The following is a 13321-nucleotide window of genomic DNA, read 5'->3' on the forward strand; positions in this document are numbered from 1 at the left end:
TCTAAATAGAGTTAAAAGCAAAGTGATTCAATGTAACTTCTTCAGCAGGAAATGGAGGCTTTTGAGTTTGATAGGTTAGAAAATAAATCTTACCTCAGGAAGTTTCGGTGTTATTGAAACTGTGCTACCTTTTTGATAACGCTATCCAAAACTCTTAGTACGAACTCATGCATGCCTGAGCTGAGCAGTGAAAAATAATGCATAAATAGAATATTTTTAGTTTTCTGCTGCTCCCTACAAATAAGCCCCATGTGTGACAACTATGCTGCTATGTAGTCACAAGCCAACTAGGATGAAGGGATATGAGGACGTATCTTTGAAGACACTGAATTTTTTGCCCTTGATTTTCTGATTATTTAAGTAACTTTCAACCATAACACTGTAATAACCATGGCAACCATGATAAGAGAAAACCCAGCAGACAGATTGCTAACAGAATCTTGCAGTTGTGACCTAAACAAAAGGGTGCTAAGGAAATGTAGCATACAAACCACAACTCTTGGCATTATTCAGTACGTAAAATCTTTGGTTTTGAAAATCTAAAATATCCATCAAATGCTTTTGCTCTCCTTCTGCAGCGCAGGGAAATGTTATTATTTAGTTATGTTGGCAGGATTGCCAAGCCAGTTACCAGACTGCACACTGATCTATTAAAAAATAACGGTCAAGAGGAAGAAGACCAGCAAAAAAACATGCCTTGTTATGTTGCTGCAATGCCATGCAAGCAAGAATTCAACTTAAGAAGAGAAGGAGAGGGCAAAATTTCCATTTCAGCCTGCCCTTAACTGATTCAAGCATAATAAGACACATGGTGAAACTTCACTGCAGATCTCCCCATTCTGTAACCAATATCCTGGCACTTCTCTGGCATCCCCCAGTATAAGTTTCTGCTGAGTGCTTGCTGTATTTGTCCTCCTTCCCGTGCTTTCCTTCGTGTAGAAATTTGTAGCCAAGCACGGCTCCTCATAGGGAAGCACTAATCTGTTCTCCTGTAGATGGTTGTGCCTGACACAGACAGCAGCAGCAGCCAATACAACGGGGCTGGCAGCCATCCAGTCTGCTGCCAAGTTCTCCCTTTTACCAACTCATCCCCTGACAAAACACATCAAACAGTGTTTGTGTGATAAACTGTCAACAAATAAACATACCTACTCTGGTGCCTTTCCTATCAGGGAGTCTTCTTGTTTTCTCGTTATGTTAGCATAACTTAAGGGAATGAAGGTCAGGTTGTAGTTGATACAGCGCTTAAAAATCATGATGATAAACATGAACAAGAAGAGATCATGTGTCCTCATGCATCTGTAATAAAAAAGAAATAGTTTATCAGAGTTATTTTATAGCTTTGTTTATTGAGAAAGTAGAATTTTATGATTTGTGGTAGTGGTGTGAGATATTTGGCAATTATTTGTGCATGGAAAAGCACTGCTTTGTGAGGGTTGGCTTGCTCTTCACTAAAATAGCACTTTGATTTTATTTTAATAGGAGTAATTGGAGCAGATGTGAGAGGATATAACCTGCCATGTGAAAACCAGCCAATTACATCACGAGTTGCTCTGATCTGTGGAACATCTTCGTGCCACATGGGGGTAGGTTGTATGTATAGTCCTAATTTGTACAAAACATAGTAACTTATGTGTTTGGAGGGAAAAGTGACCTTTGTGCCTCTCATCCTTTGCCTTGATTTTTATTATTTTTTACTGTTAACTCTGTCTTTATCTTTGGTTATTAATTATATATTACCATGCATTTGCTATTAAGCAACAGCTTTAATAGTAGTAGAAATCAATGCTGAAAAATGACATGAAAAGTAGAAACCACGATGCTAGAGTGGCTTAAAGAGGAGGCTGAAATCTGAGCCAGACTCTGAGCTTGAGTTATCTGTGACAAGCTTGTCACTAATGTGTTACAGAATGGTGTCTTTGGAGAAGGAATGCATGTCTCCAGTCACAGCCCTTTTCCGCCACCACTTCACTTAATCAATATAAATCATCCTACCTCTGTAAGTTGCCATGATCTGTGGAATTATGATCTGTATCGTGACTAAAAAGAAAGAAAAACCTTGATAAGCAATTTTTGCTTCGCTAATTTTTCTCGGTGAATTAATACGAAAGCTTTTTCTGAAATTGCAATTAAAATTTAGTGTCTGCGTTTGAAATTTATACCTTTTTAAAATGTATGAGTCTGAAAGCATTCCATTTAGGTAAGTACCCTTTTCTGCCACATTTTTTATTTAAAACTCATTTCACTCTTAAATTTAGACTGATTATTGACTTGTTGTTTTTTTTTTTTTTACTAAATGAGCAAATGGCAGCGGGAGTGCTATTGAATTTAGAGAGGACTAACGTGCTTCGTGGAGAGAGATCTCCAGTCGAGAAAAAGAAAGGAAGCAGATAATAAAGCATCAGGTTTAGCAGAATCTATAAGTTGCCTTTGTAGTAACAGCATTCATTAAGGTGTTCTTGTCACACAGATTGTAGTGCAGCAAAGCATTTAAGCACAGTTAAATTTAAAGATGTAAATAATCCCAGTATTGTGAAGCAGAGCATTTAACAAGAGCTTAGATGCTCTAAAACAATGGGAATATATTTGGATTCCTCTTAAGCTGTAGATTTGAACATCTAGTTTGCTGTTATTAGCTTAATGTGTCTCTGAAAAAGCACATTGGTGTCTATGTCTATTGAAGTGCTGGAATGACACCCCGTAAGCCCTTCCAAGCCTGCCCTTACTTTTACTGCTTGCAGTTCAGTTGGTGAAGGTTCTTCAGAAGAAGCTGTTTGCGTGAACTCTTCCTAACCTGCTTCATTTAGCTGAGCTAGTTTAAATCATTAAAATAAGCTGGGTTAATAGATACATAATACTGGGCTAAAATGAGCTAAGGATCTCTCAGTCAGTTTCCCCAGAAGGTCTGAGGGCAATGTTGAAGAGCTGGAAAGGAGCCAGCTGGCTGTAACTTATTCCTTTAGTGTAACTCACCCTGGAGGAGGACATGTGTGTGGTTATTTATTAATTTTTAATACATGTATATTAGTAAGTTCTAACGTAGTTCTAAACTCGGTTCACAATTGCAGTTTGTTTGGTTTTTTCCCCAAACTAAATCAAAGCAGATCAGTGTAAGGGCTTTAGAAGCACTTTTTCTGTGCATTCTCCAAGACACTGTGAGATGTTGCCCTGTTAACTGTGCTAATGTAACAGAAGTGACGTGATAACGTCAACGTTGCTGTTAATTATTGTTCTGTTTTGTCATTAAAGCTAACCCGAAGTCTGCATAGGATGTGCACCATAGACAAGGTGCAACCTTTCAAGACTCTTAATCATTTGTATGCAAACTCAGGAATAGATGCTTGTGCAGTGTTTGGTTTATTTAAATGTAACTACTCAGCGTTTTATGATCATTTCCTTGACTACCTTCCTTCACTTATCTGATCAGAGGTATAGCAATCTTTAGCAGGCAGACAAAAAGCAAATTCTAAACTTGTCTGCATTTAATCTATGGAAAGATTTTGGTTTACTGTTATTTTATCTATTACCTATGTACACTACATGAAATGAATGCAGAGCATACAGTGCAGTTATATTTGTGTTTTAATGAGACCTATATGCAGCTGCATTTGGCTGGAATTAGCTGTTCCTTTTTTTAATTAGGGCTATAAAATGAAAGTATATTATACTTGTGTTTTGATAGAAATATATATTTTCTCTCTCCGTATGCACCGAGGGACCCTCAGGGCTATAGAGATTAATCATCGAGTTTAATTTAATGCAGTGGGAGAGAGACCTGTGTGGTCAGGCGGGCATTAAAAAGTGCCTTTGATCTGCCTCAGGTGCACTGAGCCCCAGTGAGCCAGCAACAATAATACCTTTGTGAGATGATCAGAGACGAGAGAGGGAGAAAATGGCCTGTGTGGAAACTCAAGGCCGTCCTTTGTTGTGGTTCTGGCAACCGAAAGAACCAACTGTCAGGAGAACTTCAGCAAACAGAAAGCAGGGTGAAAGTACGGCTGGATTTTTTTCAAGGGATTGTAACAGGAAACTGTTCGAAATCATCTGCTATGCTGCTCTCCCCTCCCTTCCTCCTCTTGGTGGGGGTAGGAGTGCTGCTGCTGTGTCTGTTGGTACAGTATTTCCACTCTCAGACTGAATCTTCCATGAGTCACAGAGCAGGTATTGCCTGAACATGGCATTTACTTTAAATTTTTAAGAGAAACTACTCCACGACCCAATTTTTATTACCTCAAGGACTCTGGAGATCTTGAACAAAAGACTTTGCTAGTGATGCCTTTGATATTTTAGAGAGTACAAATGTGGGACCTAATTTTACTCACGGCTATAATAGTTTGTGGTGAAACTATCATTTTTAAGAGAAGATCCACTTCTAGGAATTAACCAGTGACAGTTTTGGATGATCAGGCATATGCAAAGCTCCGTGTTTCTGTTGAGATACTTAACTAGCTTGTGAAGGAGGCAAAAAGCACAGAGTAATTAGGTTACTGGTCCGTGGCCGGGTCCTTGCAGGTAGCTGTTGAAAGTTACTGCCACCTGGGGGCTCATCCATTATCCATGGTTGGAGGGATGGGGTGTGATGGTCTTTTGAATATTTTTGGAGAGTTATTCATTTTCTGTGATATTCTGCTGCCTCCTTTACCCGAGCAGAAGTCATCAGTGCAGTTTGCTTTTGAAATGGCAAATAAGCTGTCCTTTTACTTCTGACGGTCAGTCCCTTAGTGTTGGGCTGGGATTCATTTGCTGTAGCTTTGATCTCTGAGCAGTGTAGGTATTCCTTTCAAGTGATGGTACAGCGGTGGCTGGCTGTTCTGTGTGGGCTGCTGCTTTGTAGAAAGGGTCTCTAAGCTCCAGCACCCACACTTAGTTTTGGAACTTAAAGGAAACTTTGCTTGTGCTGCCACGGCTACAACACAAAGTGTTCTGTACCAGAAAACTCCTCGTATTCCTTGTGTTAATAACCTAGCAGTACCACTGCTTCTTTCTGATAGGTTCATGTTGCAATTTCTATCCCCGGCAAGGGATAGCGCCTTCTCACGGGCACTAAATTCACCTTTTTTCCCCTTATAATAAAATTATCATGAGTTCATAGGCAGTTTGAGGCTACAGGTAGCAGGACAGTTGTTCCATTTTGGAAATGTCATCCTTGCCGTTACACCTTTTTGGATTCATAGCTGAAGGAAGCAGCTGGGACATTAACTAGTGGGAGCACTGTCTGGTCTGATTTCAGCTTACTGAGAGGGGGGGGGTACCTGAATTTGCTGCCATTTTGATATATGACAGTTTTATCCCTTTCTACTGCAGGTCTCTGTTTTTGGTGTGTTTGTTATCTTCATTTGGTGATATGGTCATTCTTCTGTTGTTCCTGTTCCTTTATCAGCACTTTGTATGCAAAACTTACTTTCTGTGATTGGCAGATAATCTTTTTGGTTTGGGTGGAGTCTCTCCCTTTACATCTTTGTGTTACTCCTCAATCTCTGTCATTGGGAACTGACTCACCTGTGGTGCACAAGTCATTTTTCCCCTGGTAGTAATGTATGTGTAGTTTGAAGTTTAGGATTCAATCCTTTCCTAAAATTTGAGAGGCACAAGTAGTTTATTTTCTATCTTAGATTCACTACATCATCTAAGAGATGGTGTTTGAGCAGCTATATGAAGAGCAAAATGGGCAGTTTGTTTTGCTGCTTCAGTGCTTACTATGGATTATTTTAGGAAGAATATCCCATATTCTGTTTTACCAAGCCTGACTAGTCTTCGCCTGTTTGTTTTTTTTTCTAAAGGAACTTCAGCCCAATTTGCTTCTTCTAAATTTGTTCATTTGATTCTCGTGATGACTGGCAAACACAATAGAGCTTCATTGCTCCACAATATCCACCCAAGCTGCCAGCTTTGTTCACACAAATAGAGTGCAAAGCACGTTTCCACCCCCAAAGCATGCACAGTACGTGTCCTTTACAGTACATCCTGGAGTGGAGGCTGCAGAGACATGCTGGCTCGAAGTGTTCTCATAGCCTGATCTCTGTAATCTCGGTGGGAGCCAGACCAGCAAGTGGATTCCGTATATTTTGGCTCTGATACCAGAGTCTCCTCTTCAGAACATGCCACGTTGTTAAAGCAGCAGACCTTAGAGCAATTACTACAGAAGGACTCTTCAGCTGCTTGAAATCATCTGTGATGAAGGGAAACCTTGCGGAGACAAAACAACCTGGTGCTTGCTTTCCCAGCTATATTTAATCTCATCGGATGGCACTGAGCAAAGTGCTGTGTGCAGCGCTTCAGCCTCGCGCCCTGCAGCACGGCTGCACATGCGGCCCTGCTGTGAAACGTGCAGTCTCGGTGGGGACAGGGCCAGAAGCCCTCAGCGAGGAGCTGGGTGCCAGCTGGCTGTGACCCAGCTTCAGCAAAGGCAGCAACTTGTCCTTCTGCTGACCAGGGGAAAGGGGCTGGGTTTGGGAGGGTGAGACGAGAGAGGAGGAAAGAAAACCCACAAAGCAACACTTCTGAATCTCTGGGTTGCCTCAGAAGTTTTTGAAATGACCTGTGACTGCTTTTGAAATTGATAAGCGCTTGGCCTCCTGCTTCTTTAATATTCTCCTCCTCTGTAAGGCCAGTTCTACACATATGAATCACAGAGCTGGTGTCTTTCAAATGGGAGAAATAAATTAGTGTCATGGGAACCTCTCCCTTGCTCTGTCCTCGTTCAGTGCAGTTCTGCTAGCTTATATATTGAGTTTGGCAGCAGTCACGGCGCTGACGTCCCGGCTAATGAAGACATTTTACATTCAGGGAGGGCTGCATGAGATGAAAACCACATTTTCTTCATGGCTGTTGATACAGGTTGCCCATCCTTGCTCTACACAGATTGTGCCTTCTGAGGAAAAGGTCACAGGGCCTGCTTAGGTACGTTTCAGCCTATGGCCCTGGAAAGGGTTTCATAGCCATAAAAATGCCACCGCCCTCTTCTTGTCCCTCAAAGAATCCTCCACACCCTTTTTAAATGAGGCTGCCTCGTTCCATGTTCTAGCATCCTTGGTTTGCAAAAGAAACAAACAAAGCTGTAATATCCCCTGCGCTGGCATTAATTTGACATTGTATGCTTTGTTTGCTTTGTTTTGTTTATAAAAGACGAGAAGTAAAATATTTCTGCTAGCAGGGCATATAAAAGATTGTTGCTTTTCTGACCTCCTTATTATATTAATAAAAGCTAGGAAGAATTCAGTAGTGGTGGGACATCATGTTCAGGCAGCCTCCAAAACCCAAAGCACTTACTTGCAGAACTAGTAAACCACAAAGCTTCAGATCTTAAAATGTAAATAGGAAGTAGGAGAGTTTACTTTAGAGCCAGCAGTGGTGAGTCTGTATAATGTTTATTTCTGCTTGCCTCCCAGCCTTTTCTGAAGCTTGGCAGAGATGAAAGAGTTTCTCAGAAAATGAGTTATTAAAAGTTTTTTGTTATGAGCAATATTTCTTTGTTCCTGGCCTGGCATAATTCAAAGCTCAGGTATGCTTTGGTGACTGGGGGAATAGGACATTCCTATTCAGTGCATGCCCGTCACAGAAACCCAAGTTTTGCATCTCATCGCTTTGTGGGTAATCAAGCTGTTCATGGGGATGTATCTGGAAATGGAACAGTCACTGGGTTGTGCATGCCCTAGATAATGCTTAGCAACATTTCCAGGAAGCTGTAGTCCAATCTCCTTTCCTTTTGTGAACAGATCATGTGAGTTCAAAGACTTGAAGAATAGATGGGGATAGAGCAAATGCTTTGAAAAATATTCTGCTTGGAGACTCTATGAGGGCTGATATTCTACAGGCGTCTCCCTGACATCAGTGTAAACGCTTCCTTTGAAAATTCCAGCAGATGCAGTGGTTTTTGTATTGCAGCTGGCTGCAAACCATCCTGTGTGACATGCAGCCTCACATTAGGGTATCTGATTTATAATACTAAGCATTTCTGCAGTGTCTTCTCTTTGGTGGTCTCGGGGCTCTTTGCAACACTGAATGGAGTAAGAGAGTGGGAACTATTATTTCATTATTTTTAGATGGAAAAAACTACAGACGCTGTAGTTTAGCATGTTTTTAATTGTTAATCTTTACTTTTATAATCTGCACCTATAAAGTGCTTCGGAACCATGTATCTGAGTGAGACATTCTGCTAAGGATGTTTAAGCATGCAAGATTTTTCCCTGTTCTAAAATGACAGCATTTATGTGCTGCAGATGACACTGTTGTACCGTGTGATAAATGCATGAACCAAATGTGTTTTCTTCTTTCTCTGGATTTTCTATTCTATGACGCAGGCACAATGGATGTGAAGGCTTATGTTGGCCTCGCTCCAGATCTGTCCCCTAATAGGGCCCATCTCCTGTTTGTCACTGCTTGACTCGTGTTTTGCCTTAGAAAGCATGAGCATGCGGCTGGACTTCTTACCTACCTATGCTGGCACTAGTAAGATTTGTCTAGTCTGCCCGCCAGAAATACTGTCCCATGATTTGTACTCTACTGTGGGATTGAATGTTACCTGTTAGTAGCCCTGGCAGCCAGCACTTTGTATCTTTGATTCTTAACTGTAGCTCTTATGTATTTTAATAGGGCTTGGGGGGTTTTTGTTGCTCTCATAGAAGGGGGAGTTTAGATTCTACAGCAAGGAAACTATCTAAAACAACTGATTTCTGTTCTATTCTATTATTGTTTATGTTCACAACAGCTTATCAGCAGCTGTGGCCCTCCTTTGTAACAGAAGATTTTCCTGTTTTCAGTATTTTTTTATATGACAGGTATGGCATCTGATCAGTGCTGCAAACTGACCAACTCAGATTTCTCCCTACAGCCCAAGAGGAAAATGTTAGCCTGAATCTCACAGTCTTAATCAAACCCGAGTGTCATACTGACATTCCTGGGGCAGACAGATGGGGGACTCCTTCAGATCGCAAACATATTTCTGTATAACGGATGTTCTGTTTTTGTTTGGTGCCATGAGTTTATCAAGCAGCCTGTTCTCTTAGTGTGTCTGGATCTCATGGTGAGCCAAAAGGACAAGTGATGTCCTTCTCTGATGCCAGTCTCCTCAGAATTTAGCAGGACTGTGAAGGAATGACTAAGATTCAAATGAAAGATTATGAGGGACGTCCTCATTCATCTTCTGGGATGTCTCTGGGCCTTGAAATGATTAAATACAATTTTCAAGGGAGTGTACAGTGCTTGCGTGAAAAACCACTTCATTGTTTTGTGTTAGTTTTAAAAGTTTGGATGTAGCAGTATTTGTGGAGAGTATTATGGGATTTGGGGTCAGAATCCCAACTGGCGGTTAATGTTGCTGGTGTGCCATGTGGTTATTCCTGGTTCTATCTGTTCTGCAATTTACCCTCCTTCAGTGTCTGAGATGGGGCAAAGTTTGTTAACAAGGAAGTAAATCTCTTTTCATACAATCATTCTGGACACAGATGAGGAGAAACGTTAGCTGCTGCTTTTTTCCCAGTGTCAGCTGGGAATCACAGTTTATGCTGAGTTCATTGTTTATAACTGTGGGTGAAGGCCTGAGTTTCTCTCCCAGTGTTTATCTGACCTTGGGAGTTTGTCTCAGTAAGTAAGGGCTGAATAAACACCAAGTAAGGTTCTCAGGATTTACCCACTTAGCTATTCAAATAAAAGCATGTTTAAAATAGCGTGTGATGGCATATCCCATATAACACAAATCTACTTCCATTAACTCAGAGGTATGGTAAAAGAAGATTAGTTTTACATGTAAGTTTGATACTGTTGTCAGTAGCGGCCTGCACTAATTGAGGAGGTTACCTGAAGAATAGTGAAAAAGAGTAAAGAAACTTCCTTCTAAAATGTACTGCATTATGCAGTAAGTAACATCTTAAGGTGCATGGGAAGGGCATCCGAAATAGATAAATAAACCAGACCTCATTTGAAAAGTTTTTCCTTGACATTTTGCACTTGTTGCAGTGAGAAATACAGATTTTGTACAATAATTCAACCCTGTAAATAATAAGGAATGTTAGATCCTTATTAAGAGAACTTGAGCCACCTGTTTAAGTGCCACCTGGGATTTGTTTCCCACCCTTCCCTTAAATTTCTGTTGCATCAGCTACTAAGCTTTGAGTTCTTCAGGGTTGTCACCATCCAACAGAATGTGTTGGCCAAGTTGGGCTGTCAGGATTTCATCTACTTACCGTGTATGTTAGAGATGACAGTGAAAATACTTTTCAAGAGAAAAAAACAAGGGTCAGTGGGACCCTTATGGACAATGTATTCCTGTGCTGGCCCGACATATTGTAGGTCTAGTCACAGTGACAAGGAACGGGCCCACTTCAGACTGCACTGAGACAACCTCAGGGATATTGAAATGTTATTTGAGGACAGGATTGTTATTCTGTCTGGCATGTGAGGTGAGCAGTCACAGTATTTGTATCATAGCTGTTCTGTGTGCGCATTTCCTAACCTTTCAGGTTGGGGCAAGGTCTTGCTGGTGTCATAAGATGAGGTAGTGCTGCAAATCAAATCTCTGGCATATTTGTTTAGGAACCAGAACTGAAGCAGAGAGACTGCGAGCTACAGGGATAGTGCTGAGACATTAAAAGAAAAAACAACAACACAGAAACAAAACTCCCATGTTGTTTTCTGAGACTCGTATTGATCTCTAAGTCGCATTATAATAAATGTATTTTCTAATGAGAGATTTCTAGTGTTCATGCAAGATGTGCTTTGTCTGCAATCTCAGCCTCCTCTAAAGATTTGGCATCTCATGATGGTTGGAAATGGGAACAGAAATACTGGAGACTGGGAGGATATTCTGGGGAAGGATTATTGTATGGTCACCCCGTGCCTATTGTCTTCCCTAAGCCATCTGCTATAGGCACTGCTAACAGGTTACTGAGCTACATGCATCTTTTGGTTAGGCTTTTTTTTACTTTTGTTGTTACAACATTGAGAGGAGTTGGTTTCTGTTGTGGTAAACTTTCAGGAATTTAATTTAGCATAGCAGCAAATTCAGTCTTACAAAGTGAATATTTCAAACGTCCTGCAGTTTGTTGTCTGCGCAGGGAGATTTATAATTGTCACATCAAATGGCATTTTGTGACAGTGAGAATCAATCACTGGGAGAGAAGTAAAAATAAATGAGTGGCATAAATTGTTCCCGCTCATTTGAAGCCCTGTATCCCCAGTGAACTGTTGTTGTGAGAGGCATAGAAGTAACTGCTGTGACTCATGGAGCAGTGTAGCTGTAGAGAAGCATTGAATAGTATTTCAGCAGAGGATACAAGTAGAAGCTATTGTGTAACCAGACAACCTTTCGGTCCATTTATCAAAACACTTGTGGTTCCCATTTCAAGAAAGGCGGCACAGTAAATATGAGCAGAAAAAGGTTAATCTGTATATCTATATCCAGACATTTGAAAAGTAAAATTAATATAAATCAGTATGGTGCTGTTATTCAGTGCTTAGCAAAAAACTTCTCAACCCATGAGGAATGTGGACTTTTTTTCCCCCTCTTTTGGACACTGAAAATAATTTAATAGATTACAACTTTTTTTTTTTTTTTTGCCAATTTATATAAGAAATCTTGGCCTTTGAGAGTGAAAAGAGAAAAATAATATACTTTTGTGCACCTACTGTTTGCTTTCCAGTGCAGAGACACAAGAGATGTTTGGTTTCAGGAATCCTTCTCTACGTTTTCAGTCTCTTGCCTGTTGCACAATTCCAAGGATAGGTCTTAGTGTCCTTATTTTCTGTCCGTGGGATTCAGTTCTACATGAACAGCATTTGATCCAACTTCAAAGATGGTAGTGCAACCAAACTCTGAACTGCCACCATCTTCCATCATACGTGAGGTCAGTGACCCCAATTCATGAATATATATATATGTATTTATATATATATATAACTTGGAGTTTGTAGAGTCTCATGGGTGCATTACCCACCTGAATGCAGGTGAGTGTGCTGCTCACAGTGGGTCAGTAGAGTCACATCTGAGCCATCAGGAGATGGCTGTCAAAGGAGAGCTGCCAACTCTGCAGATCTCATAGAAGGCTGAGAAGTTTGTATTTATTCATGGACAATGACTTTTCTTTCCTCTCTCACTGAATTGCTCATCTGACAGAGTGTCTGTATGTAAGTAGTGTGATATAGATACCATTAAGCTGTGCCCATCTTCCAGCCTGTGCTTTGAAGTAGCCAAGTACCAAACACTCATGTCTTGTTATGGCTCCAATGTTTTGCAAACTGGCAAATTAAAGCATAAGTTGGCATGAGACTTGAATGCATTGTTCAGATGTAGTGCTCTCACCTTTTGTGGTCAGAGCACTCCTGGGTACGTAAAAGATGAGGTGACAGAGATGCATTGCGCCTCCTAACAGTCCCTTGTATGTTTTTCCATGGTGTACTCTCCCCTTTTTGAATAGTGGGTTGTGGATCACAATGAGTTTGTGATATTACTTTTCCTGCTCATAATGCCTTTATTATGGCATGGGGAGAAGAATGTGTTTGTAGGCTGTCTCTGTTTTTATCATAAAGTATGTGGAAGGACACTCTCCTTACACAGAGCTAGGGAAATATTTGTTTGAATGGGAAGGAGCTGCAAGGACGCGGCTGTCGGCCTTGTGAAAGCTCAGTGCTAAGTGCTGTACATTGTGTGGATTTCCATATCATTTCTGGACTGGAGCACCCACTCTGTTTTTTTTCCTTCTTTGTGAGGAAGAAAACAGCAGGGAAGGTCTAATGCAGCCCTAAATGCAGTGAGCCAAATTTAACTTTGGATTGCCTAGCTCTGACCAGGCAGGTAACACAGAGTGAAAATAAAACACTCACCCTATTTGATTTAGTAGGTAGGGGCCAGTCTTGCATTGTTTTCCACTCAAGAAAAATGGTAGACTTTAATAATATGAAAAATATTACTCGGCTTAAAAGAAGTCTCAGTTGTTCAGTTTTCCTAATTAACATTGAACTATTCTCTGAAGGCTGATACCATTGCAAGCTTGTTCTGTAAGTCTGATATCTAAAAATAAAGGGAAACAGTTTTAAAATCAGCATATAGACAAAGCAATTGCCAAGCTGGTAATCAAGTAATTAAGTGTATAGGCATGTGAAGAAATCAACTGTGTAATCTATAGGGTGTATTTGCACACTGTCAGCGACTTTGCAGTAGCACTCCTGGCCCTGGTTTCCTGTGGAATGTGCAAGGTCCCTGGGATTTGTCACATGATACGCCGCAGAAAGATGATGAGTAGAGGTGGTTTTTACCAGGCAACTGGCCTCCTATTTTTGCTTTTAATTATTTATTCACGTGGCTGTACCCAAGACGTATGGGTACCAT

General features: G+C 40.8%; 1 protein-coding gene across 17 annotated transcripts in view; it reads left to right on the forward strand.

Moving 5' to 3' along the window:
* The window catches only part of FGGY (FGGY carbohydrate kinase domain containing), a 264828-nt gene that overhangs the window by 205907 nt on the left and 45600 nt on the right, over positions 1-13321 (forward strand). For all 17 annotated transcript variants that reach the window (XR_001556977.2, XR_001556979.2, XR_001556981.2 and 14 more), the window contains one exon: positions 1483-1586. Coding sequence is in view for 3 of the 17 variants with exons in the window: in XM_015870644.2 (XP_015726130.1) it covers positions 1483-1586 (104 nt within the window). In the remaining 14 variants the exon portion in view is untranslated. The remainder of the gene's footprint in view (positions 1-1482; positions 1587-13321) is intronic.

Source organism: Coturnix japonica, chromosome 8, assembly GCF_001577835.2.
Source record: "Coturnix japonica isolate 7356 chromosome 8, Coturnix japonica 2.1, whole genome shotgun sequence".
Lineage (NCBI taxonomy): Eukaryota > Metazoa > Chordata > Aves > Galliformes > Phasianidae > Coturnix > Coturnix japonica.